The sequence below is a fragment of the Giraffa tippelskirchi genome, chromosome 4, assembly GCF_054371585.1.
Source record: "Giraffa tippelskirchi isolate mGirTip1 chromosome 4, T2T-mGirTip1v1.2.pri, whole genome shotgun sequence".
NCBI classification, from domain to species: domain Eukaryota; kingdom Metazoa; phylum Chordata; class Mammalia; order Artiodactyla; family Giraffidae; genus Giraffa; species Giraffa tippelskirchi.
Genome location: NC_137278.1, coordinates 88,554,866 through 88,567,843, shown reverse-complemented (window position 1 = coordinate 88,567,843; position 12,978 = coordinate 88,554,866). Strand labels below are relative to the sequence as shown.

The 12,978-nt window shown below is 57.3% G+C and overlaps 1 protein-coding gene across 50 annotated transcripts in view; it reads right to left on the bottom strand.

Annotated features, from left to right (window-relative positions):
* Positions 1 to 12,978, bottom strand: part of DYSF (dysferlin) — a 226,425-nt gene that overhangs the window by 112,432 nt on the left and 101,015 nt on the right. For all 50 annotated transcript variants that reach the window (XM_081590434.1, XM_081590440.1, XM_081590435.1 and 47 more), the window contains 3 exons: positions 11,413 to 11,519; positions 5,960 to 6,152; positions 3,477 to 3,632 (listed from right to left, as the gene is read on the bottom strand). In XM_081590434.1, coding sequence (XP_081446560.1) covers positions 3,477 to 3,632; positions 5,960 to 6,152; positions 11,413 to 11,519 — 456 coding nt within the window. The remainder of the gene's footprint in view (positions 1 to 3,476; positions 3,633 to 5,959; positions 6,153 to 11,412; positions 11,520 to 12,978) is intronic.

Genomic DNA, 12,978 nt, shown 5'->3' with positions numbered 1-12,978 from the left:
ACTTGCAGGGCCTCCAGGCCTGGGCATACCAGCCTGACACCCCATCCGTGTGGGCCCTATTGGAGGACTTCTCAGAAGTTCATGGACGACTGAGAAACCTCACCAAGATTCTTTCCCACCAAAAGAGAACACTGCATCCTCCCCATCCAGGTGCTCTCTGCAGAGATGGGCCATGTCGAGACCAGGAACCCCATTCTCCCCTCTCCCATCCCATCCTCATTTCTGTTCTCTCCTAGAATAGTATGGTCCAGTGGAGATTTCTGTTACAGTGGGAATGGTTTTTTACATTTGCAGAGTTCAATGCACTAGCTCCATGTGGCAACTGAGCAGTTAAAATGTAGCTGGTATGACTGAGAAACTAAATTTTTAGTTTTATTTCATTTAAATTTAAACAACCACATATGGCTAGCATATTGGACAGTGCAGTTCTAGAACATGTCTCTATAAGAGAAAAAAAGTTCTGAAAAGGGGAGAGGTTAAAGCCTCTCTCTTCATTTTCAGTTTTTTTTTCGGGGGTTTTTGGCTGGATGTTAGTGTATCATCTGATATCCCCACCCTTTCAAGTGCTTATCAGCATGTTAACCGCTATTCACTGGTCTTCAACTGCTTTTTATCCTGAAACTTCAGAAGCTCTGCCAAAACAGAATAACCACAACAACTCAACATAAAACATTTATTCTCCACAACTGCTTTACCATTTGATTGAAATTAAGGGTCAGATATGGCCTAAGGAACAGAAGTGCCTCACTTTTAGAATAACACACAGTCCCTTAGAGGAAGTAACACATTAAGTAGCCAGGCTTCATGTGCCTGAGCTTGGAGGAGTGTCTCCGCTGGGACATGGAGCTGAATGAGATGAGAAAGTCATTTTGGTGGGTTTAGAGGAGGAAAGGGAGGCTGAGCTACGGGCTCTCCAACTAGTAGAAGAGGCCTGGATCCCCGGAGCGGGAGCCCAGGCCAGGTAAGAGGATCAGAAAGGGATGGTCATGCCAAGGCACCAGCAGTCTCACCTCTCACCCAGCCTCTCTGTCTTGGTTCATCCTCAGTGAAGCCCGGAGGAGCCCCTGACCCCAAGTGTCACCCCTCGGAAACCTCCCTATGACTATTTGCTTCGGTGTCCTCTCCCTTGGGGTGGTTAGTAGCCTTTTCCCCTCCAAACCACCAGCCCCAGGGAGATGGCAGGAATGCCTGACCCCCCCGCTTCCCCCATCCGCCCCCAGTCTCTCCCCTGCCCTCCCCCAGACAAGGCCAGCCTGCTGGACCCAAAATAGCAACAGCAAATAAAGAAATGTCTAGTTTGGGGCTCCTCTCCCTCTCTGCTGGTGCTCATTTTTTCCAACTTTGGTTTAAGTTAAGAAACACCAATGTTTTCTTGGTCTCTGCTTGCTGCCAACATTTTTGTAGAGCTTGCTCAGGAGCTACTGGCGGGGCTCATAAACTCAGTGGGGAAGACTTCGAGAAACAATCTTATATCTTTTTTTTTTTTCTTGCTTGGGATCAGAAAAATTTTTCAGTTTGCATTTCCCTGAGGCTGCAGGGCCAAGAGGTCAGAGCCTGATGCTCATTCCGTTCATAGGCATCCACCAGGCCCGCTCCTGCAGCCTCACCTCCACTGCAGCCTGACAGCCCTCCCTGGTTAATCCTGTTCAGATGTGACCGCTCCTGGACTTCCTTTCCCATCTGCCCGACCAGGCAAGGAGCTGGCTTGGGAGAGAGGAAAGCAGCATGCTAGGAGGTTAGGATCTCACAAGGAAAATGTCCTAAGTGGGAGGGGCAGCCCACTGCCTCACACCCCTGCCCTCTTTCTAGGCAAAGCTGGTCCTCTGAAGCACCAATGACCCACATGTAGACTTCTGATCATCCCTGGCTTTGTGATGGCCTCCAGCCATGGTGCTGGTGGAGCCTCCTCTCCCTAGGGGGCAAAGACCTCCCCAGAAGGAAAAGGGGAGAAGAGAAGAAAAAAAAAATTGTATTCATTGATCACCTAGTTCCAGTAAGACCCTTGACTTGTGCTACCTAATTCCATCCTCAATGCTGTAGTCAGGGCTGCTCTGCTGCTAAGTCGCTTCAGTCGTGTCCAACTCTTCGCGACCCCATAGACGGCAGCCCACCAGGCTCCCCATCCCTGGGATTCTCCAGGCAAGAACACTGGAGTGGGTTGCCATGTCCTTCTCCAATGCATGAAAGTGAAAAGTGAAAGTGAAGTCGCTCAGTAATGTCCTACTCTTGGCGACCCCATGGACTGCAGCCTATCAGGCTCCTCCGTCCATGGGATTTTCCAGGCAAGAGTACTGGAGTGGGGTGCCATCGCCTTCTCCGTAATCAGGGCAGTCTGATCTTTATTCTATAGGTAGGAAAACAGCATTCAGAGAGATTGGGCAATCTGCCCTAGGCTACACAGTATTTCAGCCAACCTACAATCTGTCCACACACACTATGCCTTTGAAAGCTGTCTCCTCTGCCCACCTCAGAGGGCAGCGAGAATGACTGGCCAGTGTATGAATGGATCGGCCAATAGCCACTCAGAGGTTGGAGGCTAAGGTTAGTCCACAGTGACTTCCTGGAAGAGGTGAGATGGAAGGAGGCTCTGGTGTGGATGGGAAGAGACAGAGAAGGGAAAGTTGAAGGCCAGGCAGTTTATGAAGCCAGCGGAGCCGTTTGGAGTCAGCCCCACGTGGTGAGCGGCAGGCTTACTTCCTGGGCCTCCTCCTTGAGCAGAGCAGCCTCAATGATGGCTCTCCACATGCAGACCCGCCCTTGGGCCGCAGTAGCCACAGCTCAGAGAGGGGTATCCCTGAACTGTGTCCTAACCAGCCGGCCACAGCACCCTGACCAAGCAGCCTGTGTCCCCACATGAACCCAGAGAAGAAAACAGGCATCTTCAGGCACCTGCTCACTTCCCTGTCACCCACCCCCAAGGCTGAGAGAAGATGGTGGGGGAGCAAGGATAGGTGTGAGGAGAAAGGGCAGGGGAGGTGGGGACTGAAGGATGGAAGGGAGAGGGTTACCTGGTCCCAGATCTCCGATGAGCAGAGCCACGGGCACAGCCAGTGCCCACACACCAGCGTTAACACAGGGAGGAACTCGAACCCGAGCGTGACTCCACCTGGAGCCAGACCCTCGGGAGGGCGGAGGCAGGTCTGTGCCAGGACTCCTAAAGGTTGGCCATGGGGGCTGAGGGCTGAGGCCACCCCCACCAGGGAGCTGGCTGGAGAGGACCCTGGACCCCTCCAGGGTCAGCCCCTCATTCATTCCCAGCACCCCTGATTCTCACCTACTCGCTTTCCAGACCAGGTGCATGGGGTCTAGGGACTTTGTGGGAGGAGGGGAGAAGGGAAGTCTTTTTATGGAAGCCCTCGGTCCCTCAGAGAGCAGAGCCTTGAAATTCTGAGCCTGACAGAAAACAGAGACTGAAGGGAAGTGGACCACCCTGGGAGTAAGAGAGTAAAACCGTGACTTGAGGGAAAACAACCCACTTTCAGAAATATGGTCTGCAGTTTTCCACAGTTCTTGCCACAGTAGCTGGTGCCCCGACGGGAGAAGAGGACCTCGTGGGCAGGCACCCGCTGGTACGCCACTCGCTTGTCACCCTGCAGCATCCAGATGACGATGTCAGGCAGGCTGTTCTGGGGCTAGAGAGAGGGTGGCAGTCAGGCTAGGGACGACGGTACCTCCTGGCCCATACCCTCAGCCCACCATGAGTGAGCCAGCCTCCGCAGGCCTCTCATCCGAGCTCCTACCCTCGGGTGGCCCCTGACTCCCCAGGGCTGGATGGGCACCTCTATCTTCAGCAGCTATGAGCCCTCAAGGAGAGGACACCAGCTCACAGGATTAGCCCACCAGGAATTCACTGATCTGCATTCACATTTTCTGGGAAGAGACGCTCCTGCCTGGAGCCCCAAGCTCTTAGACCCATCCACTGGGGAGTAGAGAAATGCTGACTTGACCCTAGAGATGACATTACACCTAAGACCCACTCCCTTCCCCACTCCGGAGAGCAGCAGTGAATCCACAGAAGGTGTGTACCTCCCCAGAGGACCCTGGGGCCCTCCTCCCTCTAACAGCAGGGACTCAGGGGTCTGGCCCTTTTCTGGGCCCGCTGACACAGGGCTCTGAAAATGGAGGGCCCTTGAGCGCTTCCATGCCTCTAGGGAGAACTGCTCCCAGATGCCACACTCAGGAGAGGTGGTCAGTCGGCTAAATCCATCTGCTCCCAAGGCCTGTGCTCTGTGGGACGGGCTGCTGGCCAGCGCCCTCCCTTAGCATCTCCCTGAGTGTCACTGCACCCCTGCAGCCGGGAGGCAGCACAGGTGAGAAAACTCAGGCTCAAAGAAGTGAGGAGCCAGGCTTTTCTGATTCCAAATATGTGTCCCTAACCACAACACCAAGTGTGGTCCCACAGCGCCACCTGGAAACTTGCCGGAAATGCAGATGCTCAGGCCCCACCCCAGACATGTGAGATCAGGTGGGGCTTGGACCCTGTGTTGACAAGCCCTTCGGGGGATTCTGGTGCACACTCAAATTTGAGGAAGGCTCCCTCCCATTTCCTCCACATTCCTTAGCACACGTGTCACCTTAACCACTCCCAGCCATGACACAGTCTGCGCTGAGGGTTCCGGAGTCTAGGCCAAAATGTGGAAGGTAGTCTGTGACCTGCCCCAGGGAATGGTCCACAGCCACTTCCAGGGGTCATCCTGGGCTTGAGTGGCACAGTGGCACCCAGGTAACCAGTCATATGCCTGAGGCCCCACTTGGGGAAGAGACAACAATGACCCTTCAGGCCGCTTCCCCTCCGGAGCACCCCTTCCACCTCCTGGACCCTCTTCTCCCCACTAAGGCCTTGCCCTTCTCTGCACACCCCTTCTGCAGAGATCATTCCTCACCATCTCCCTCCCTGGGGGTTCCACATGACTCTGGCCAGGGCGGGCAGCACCTGTGTCCACCCATGACATATGGGCAGACTTTTCTCCTCATTCTAGACAAATCTGTGGCCTGCCTGCTTCCCTGGAGACCTGGTGGGGACATCTGACCCTGGGGACAGCGAGTTCAGGGTGTAGACACAACATTACTACAGGTGCAGCCTCCTCAAGCATGGGGCTCAGGGGCATCCGGGTGGGCAGGAGATACAGGGTCCTGTGAGAGGCAGGCTTGAGGCAGACAGGTTGGTGGGGAGGTAGGGCTGGGTTCCTGGGGAAGGGGGCCCTGGCACTGGACCTAGAGCCAGGCACCCCGGATTCTGGTCCCAGCTCTGTCTCTAACATACCTTGGCACCATTTGTGCTAAGTCACTTCAGTCATGTCTGGCTTTTTGTGACCCTATGGCCTGAAGCCCACCAGGCTCCTCTGTCCATGAGATTTTCCTGGCAAGAATACTTGAGCAGTTGCCACGCCCTCCTCCAGGGAATCTTCCTGACCCAGGGACTGAACCCACATCTCCTGCTCCTCCTGCCCTACAGGCGGACTCTTCACCACTGAGGCACCTGGGAAGCCCTTGGCAGCATTTTATTGAGCATACTTGGGGCATTTTGGACTTCCCTGGTGACTCAGATGGTAAAGCATCTGCCTACAATGTGGGAGACTCAGATTCGATCCCTGGGTCGGAAGGATCCTCTGGAGAAGGAAATGGCAACCCATTCCAGTACTCGTGCCTGGAAAATCCCATGGATGGAGGAGCGTGGTAAGCTACAGTCCATGGGGTCGCAAAGAGTCAGACATGACTGAACAACTTCACTTTCTTTCTTTGGGGGCATTTATCGAGCACCTACTACATGCCAGATTCTGGGCTGGGCCCCACCACACCCAGTATCCCTTCTATGAAGGCAGACATGGAGGCTCAGAGAGATTAAGCCACCTGCCCAAGGTTACCCAGCAATAGAGCCAGTTTCGACCAGACATTCCCCCTGCCCCTCCCAGCTCTGATATCCCAGGCAGGAAGGAAGGCACCTCACAGGGTCAGCTACCTCATCAGCCAGGGCACGGAGTCGCAGGAGCCAGTCCTCAGCCTGCTCCAGGGCAGCGGGGAGCTCCCTGCGGCCGAGCTTCAGGGCCTGGGCTGCCTCGGTGATCTGGCTCAGGTGGCGGGTGCGCAGCTGGTACAGGTATTGGTCCAGGTGGGTGGCAGAGGGCATCTCCTGGACATCACCCAGGGGTTGGCTACAACGGACAGAGACGGGATTTGCCTGATGAGCCAGAGCCCAGCACTCACCCGGGCCCAGGCACACACACACCCGTGTACATATGTGTGCACAGGCCCTCACAACAGGCCTCAAACCCTCAGCCTCCTGCTGGCTGCTCCACCTGCCCTGGCTGTCTCCTCCAGCCACCTCCTCCAGGAAGCCTGCCCCAACCACACTGGCCAGCATGCTTCCTGCTCTGAAGTACCCCTCTGTTCTGAGGCTGGCTGTCTGGAACCTACCCTCTCAGCCTCCAGTTGTGTGACCTCTTTCGCCTGTGCCCAACTGACTGCAAGCCCCCAGAGGCCCGGTGGGTCCCTCCTGCCCGCCCCCCGCCCCCCGCAGCCTCCTATAGCAGATGCCTGAGCACTAAACTGAAACGAATCCATTCTGTTGTACACACACTTTCTTCAAGAAGGAAATTTATGGACCCCTGACAAGCCACTGCAGACGCTGTGGGGAAGCCAGCAGCCAGCAATACAGATGGGTCGACCCAGGGCGGCCCCACAGCACCGCTCCCAGAACCCTCTGCCTTGGGAAGCCTTTGGAGAGGAGGTGGGGGTACACGCAGTCCCAGAAACACGGCCCCAAGCCTCCAGTAGGGGGGTTGGGTTTAAACTCACCCCTATTTGGAGGCATAGAACTCTGACCACCCCCATCCAAAGGCTGGGCTCCCTGCCTGGGAGCCACTTTATATGGCTCCTCCGGGCCACACCAAGGCCCAGGGTCAGTAAGTAGGCACACAGGGGTCACAGAGGACGGAAAGCGGTGGGTGACGGCGAAAGCGGTGGGTGACGGCGTCTGCGCTCTTCTCACCAGGCAGGACTCCTCCAGATTACCTCTGCTCCAGGGTACGGGCCGCCCCACCCCCGCCCCACCCCCACCCCCACCCCCACCCCCACCCCCAAGCCCTTGACTCCCAAACAGGACATCAGTCAAGCCCTCTCGCTCACCAGATCTGCTCCCACCACTCGTAGCCACCCCCCACCTCACGTTCCCTCCCCGCGGTGTCTCGACTCCCGGCTCCCGGCTGATTTATTTTTCTGCCAATTTCCCCGAGCTATGCAGAACCAATTACCGCCGAGCGCAGCGGCACCGCCGCCGCCAGATACACCACTCTGGCAGGCCCTCGGCGCACTACATTTTTCCTGTTATTTTTTTTAATTGAATTTTTAGGGTGGGGGGAGCAGTACGCAAACTCCATCTCAGGAAACTTAAGCCCTGGGGCCTGTCTCAGGTCACGTACTGCACACCCTGTGGTAATATAATATTTACTGCCCCGAGGGTGCCTCGGATGGGGCTGCCCCAGGCCAGGAGAGGGGCGGCCTTCATCCCCAGCTCGCTGGAGCAGGGCGGAGGGGCATGTTCGGAGGGTGAAGGGGGGCCCGGGCTGGACTCCTGGGCTGGGCCTGCTGGGAAGGAGGCCTGAGTGGGCCTGAGGGCGGGGGCAGGCGGGTCTGGAGTGGGATATGGAGAGGCGAGCCAACCAGGGTGATTTATGCTCCCAGCCTGTGTCGGGAACTGAGAGGGACTGCCATGCAGACCACCAAAGGGAGATTTTCATGGAGGCCACCAGCCCAGCCAAGGCTCCCCAAGAAACAGTTGAGACCTGTAACTGCCACAAGCAAGGTGCCTTGGCCCTTTCCCACCCTGTAAAGCCCAAGGCAGGCCCAGAAAAAAGGGAGACCTGGAAGTGGAGGCCAGATGACAGGGTCCCAACCCCAAGCAGGGGCAGTCGCTCTACCAACCCTGGATGACTTGGAAACGACAGGCCAGCCCAGGGCAGGGTCCAGCACAGGCTAGGAGCAGAGCTGGGCTGTCCACGAGGTGGCTGTCTGCCCCCCGTGGGGAGTGGATGCCTTTATCAGGGATGCTGCCTGGGAGGGGAGAGTGTCCAGCCTGAAAGATACACTGGCCACTGGGTCATTCATTTCACTCCTCATGAAGAACAGCTCTGTTGGTTCTGACCAGAAGCTGCGTCCTGGGATGAGACCCAGCTCTGCCCTCAGGAAGGCCCTGGAACAAACAAGCTAGATACCCCCCTGAGCTGTCTCAGAGTCTGGAGTACTTCCTGGAGGAAGAGGACTCAAGCTGCACTGGCAGGGTCGGCAGAAGCAGGTCAGGCCAAGCAGAGCAGGAAGGGCCTTCTGGCTGAAAAAGCAGAATGTGCAGAAGACAAGGCTCAGAGGCAGGGAGGAGCACGTGAGAGGGAGTGAGCCAGCACGGAGGCTCCGGGGGGCCAGAGGGTGAGACTGCTGAGGTCCAGGAGCAGGCAGTGGAGACAGAGAAGTCCACGTGTCAGACGAGAGCTCCGGCTTTTCCTGAAGGCAATGGGAGCGGCTGCAGGGCTGGAGTGAAGGTGGCAGGGCACAGATTTAGGAAGATCACAGAAGATGAGTAGGATGTGCTGGTGGACACCCAGGTAGAGATGTGTAGCTAGCAGATGGGTCCGTGGGTCAAGAGATGAGAGGAGAAGGCTGGGCTGAAGGAAAAGAGTGGGCACAACTGGCACAGCGGAGAGAGGGGCTCCCAGGAGATGAAGCAGGAAGGGATCTGAGCAAACGAAGGACACTTGATGGTGGAGCTGTGGGCAGGGGCTGGCTGGAGGAATGGGTGAGCAGCTGGCGGTCATCTATGGCAAGCTGGCTCATGTCCTCCGCACCCAGCTGCCCTGGTGTCAGCTGCAATGATGCGCAACACAGAGCCGGGTGGGGGAGGGGAGCTCTCTTGCTGCGGCCTCAGGGCTATTGGTGGCTCAGATGGTGCTGAGGGAACTGATCTTCCACAGAGAGGCGTGCATGCCCTCCTGAGGGGATGGGACCCTCCTCACAAGCCCCTGATGTGAGACCAGGTCTCTCCGGGAGGCCCCCGGCCACCATCTATCCCCAGGAGAGTGATTCAAGGGGACCAGGCTTTGGCAGAGACATTTTGAGCCAAGTACGCCAAGAACGGAGCGCTGGGAGAGTGGTGTAGCGGCCCGGGAACCTGGGACCCGGGACCCGGGACCCACCAGTCTCATTTGTGCCAGGCCCCTCGGACCTGCCAAGGTCCACACCGCACATGAGTCATGAGCAGACCATGGTGAACCCAGAGCCCTGGCCCACCCTCCACACCCGAGCTGTCAGGTCGGGCAGTGGGGCACAGCCAGTCACTCTGCAGCTCCCCCCGCTGACGGCACCCCCTCTAACTTCACAGTGACCTCCGACCTCCAGACCACAGACGCCCACAGGCAACTGCTACTCAGCACTGCCAGCCCTGAATGCCTCTCCCTCTACCAAACCTGCTCTTCTCCCACTGTCCCCCTCCAGAAATGGCCCTGCTCTCCACCCTCCTGCTCTGGCCAGAGCCAAGGGACCATTCTGGACCTTCCCTGGGCCCCCACACTCAATCCACCATCAAAGCCTGTCCAGTATGGAGTAGCACAGTGAGGGGGTCAGCCACTTACTAGGGTGTGAATCTGGGCGATTAACCTCTCTGAGCCTGTTTCCTCATCTGTAAAATGATGAGGAAGCCTCTCCAAAGACTTCCCAAGGCAGAGGGTTCTGGGAGCGGTGCTGTGGGGCCGCCCTGGGTCGACCCCTCCATCCCCAGGCCTCAGGAAACAGTAGATCCCTCTACTTCCCACCTCATAAGATTCTTATGATCAGTTAATACAGGTGAAATTCTCAGAACCGCACCTGGCACAGAAGTGGTCCCCATGAGGCTGTTATTCACCACAATGCCTCCTGAACAGTCCACACTGCCCTCTACTTCTCTCACCCATGTCCCTGAGTCCCTGCCTTGGGTGATGCCTCCATCAGTCACCCCTCACCACTACCCCCAGCCCACCACTCTTACTGCAGCCAGAGTGAGTGTCTGAACCCCAGGAATCCCTGGGCCCCCACTGCCCCCAGCTCTGGGCTTGCCTTAGCAACCTCCTGAGGCCTGTCCCAGTGGGACTGCAGCTCCCTTCACAGCCCCCAAGGGGCAGCAGGTATTCCGGGCTCCTGCACCCATGCCCAGAAGCCCATTCCCCAAAGGTTGACTCTTCCTCTCCAGAGTTCTCCTAGGGCACCACTGCCTCCAGGAAGCATCTATAGATTTGCATAAGATGCACCTGCTCTGAGCTCCGAGAGCACATGCCTTGAGCCCCCAACACTTTCCTTCATTTGCTCACTTCTGCCTCATCACCCCCAAGAGGGCTGAAGCTGCACCCTTGTAACGTGCGCTTTAGGTTCCTCACTTGGAACCTGCCAGGTCTCAGGAAAGTTTGGAGAAGAAGTGAATGACCCATCTGGGCAGCAGGCCGCAGGGCCATTTCTGATAAAGGTGTGCTTCCTACCTGCGGTACAAAGGACCAGAAGGGGCACTGGCAGGCAGCCACACAGCACTTCTCATACATTCCACAGGGGCTGGGGTGAGACGATTTAGAGGAGGGTGTAGAATATATTTGCATACATTCACACTTAATCCCATCGTAAGAAAAAAGACTGCTATCTATTATTAAGTCCATTTAATACCTGGGAAAACTGAGGCCCAGAAAAGTGAAGTTGGCCAAAGCCACAAAGGTGGATAACAGGATGAGAATCTCAGTCTCCTCAATGTTCCTTCTTAATAATAATCACAGCTATCATTTATTAAATACTTCCTAAGGGCCAGGTATTTTGCGTGTGTGACATTATAAAGCGGTTACAGTATTCTTAATGTCAGGTTGAAATGAGGAAACCAAGGTTCAGAGCAGGTGGGTGGTGAGCCCCAAATCACCCAGCTGTGGAGGAGAGGTTCAGATGCTTCCCCTTCTACCAGGGCCCTAACCCCTATTCTCCTTCACCCCCGGGGCTCCCTTTTCCCAAAGCTGACAATCAGCCATGTCAATAGAAGGCTAAACAGAAACACTGGTCCCCAACATGGCCTTGGGGGGAGGAGGGGCGCCATCACCCCCACCAGCCAGCTCCTCCTGGAGATTCCATCAGGGAAATAAGAGGTCGGGGATCAGAGACACAATGCTCCCCATTCAGGTGAGCCGGGCCGCCCGGGGCCCGCAGCTGCCGCTGCTGCAGGGAGATTTATGACCTGCTCTAAATGTCACCTTTTCAACTCCCCGCGCTGGCTCCACCACCTTTGGACTCAGCACGGGCTGGACTGCTGGCCAAGCGTGGCCGGGGAGACGTGCCGCTGCTCACCGCCACACACGAACACTCCCGGGAAAGGGCCCAGCCAGCCAGAAGGGGAGGGCGCCCTGGGTGCCAGGCACCCCCTACCTGCAGCCTGCGATGAGCTCATCCATCAGCTGAGCCACCAGGGAGTCCACGTCCTCGTCGGAGCACTGAGCCTTCACGGCCAGGTGGACTTGCTCCAGGCCGGCTTCCTGCGGGACGGGCGGGCAGGGGTCAGGAAGGCCACCATGGGGCGGACCCTCAATCCCCAGGTCCTGTCACCACAGCCCCGCCCCTGAACCAAAAAGGAAAGAACAGTGAGAGCCAAGAAGGCAGAGTATGGACCCCACAAGTGGGCGGCTGTCATGGCTCAAGAACTTTCCAGGGTTCCCCGCACCAAACATCCAAATTCCCAGACCGGGGACTCCCACCACGCATGTGCATCTTGTTCTCCGCGGCCCCATCGTCAAGCCAGGTCTCACAGGTAAGTGACCTCGGAGCCAGCTTCAGTTCCCACCTGGCACCCTCTCTCCTTTCCAAATCTTACCACCCAAGCAGGCTTGGATCCCATTCTCCTTCCTTCAGAAGCGCTCAGACAACCTGCCATAGCAGGCCCTCCCTCCCCAAACTCCTTCTCGTGCCCCCATTGCAACTGGTCTCCTCCAGGCAGCGCTCCATCCCCAGGCCTCAGGCCCAAACTGGGAGACAGAGATCTCCCAACAGATCACCCTCAGGCCAAGGACTTGCCTCTCCATCCCCACCCACTTGCCTACCTCTTCTGCCTTCCTGAGCCTGTGCCCCACCGTGGGCCCACCGTGCTGCGGACAGACAGGCCCTGGAAGGAACAGCCAGCCCCAGTCTGCCAGGCATGGCCTGGGAGAGGATAGATGGCCAAGAAGATGCTGGACTTGCACAAAATCGACTCTGAGCTCTCCCAAACCTGGGTGTGGACTGGTCCCTCCCTCCCAGAGAACTGCGGGTCATCATGGTCCCCATCTGGGGCCGACAACCCCTCCCAGCCATTCTAAAATCCCCATTCCCCCCTTCCCTTTCCACCTTCCCTCCTCACCATGCTCACCTCCTCCACTTGTCCAAACCTCTCAACTCCCTGCCCCTTGTGGGCCCCTAAAGCATGGCCACACCTGCCTCCCCCGTTCTCACGGGCCACACACCTCGTGGGTGAGCCTCCACCCCACGCACACACAGAAATGGCCAGGGGCCACCACCAGGATCTTCCGCCCTTGGCCTCTCCCCTCTGCCCACTTTGACTCTCCTCTGCTCTCTGGCCAAGCACCAGGCCTGCAAATCCCAGCATCCACCAGTAACCCCCAGCCACATGCAGGACAGGACATACCCCTGACCTCACAGCCCCGCTCTTCTCCCCAGCTCCCAGCCACTGGAGGCCCTCCTCACAGCCCCCGCTCCCCAGTCCAACAGACCACCAAGTCCTTGCAGCTCAACTCCTTCCGTTTTCTCCCTGAGGTCAGCTCCCTCCCAGAGCCACTCCCCTGGACCCCCACAAGGGCATCCTAACCGGCTTCCACCTCCCCTCACTGGATGCGGCCCCTCGCCACCCTGAGTTGCTTTCCTGATGCTAACTGGCCTCCTCTCTCCTCTGAGCCCCCCTCCCTAGGGACTTCTGGAGCAACGTCTGAACTGAAATTTCAGCCT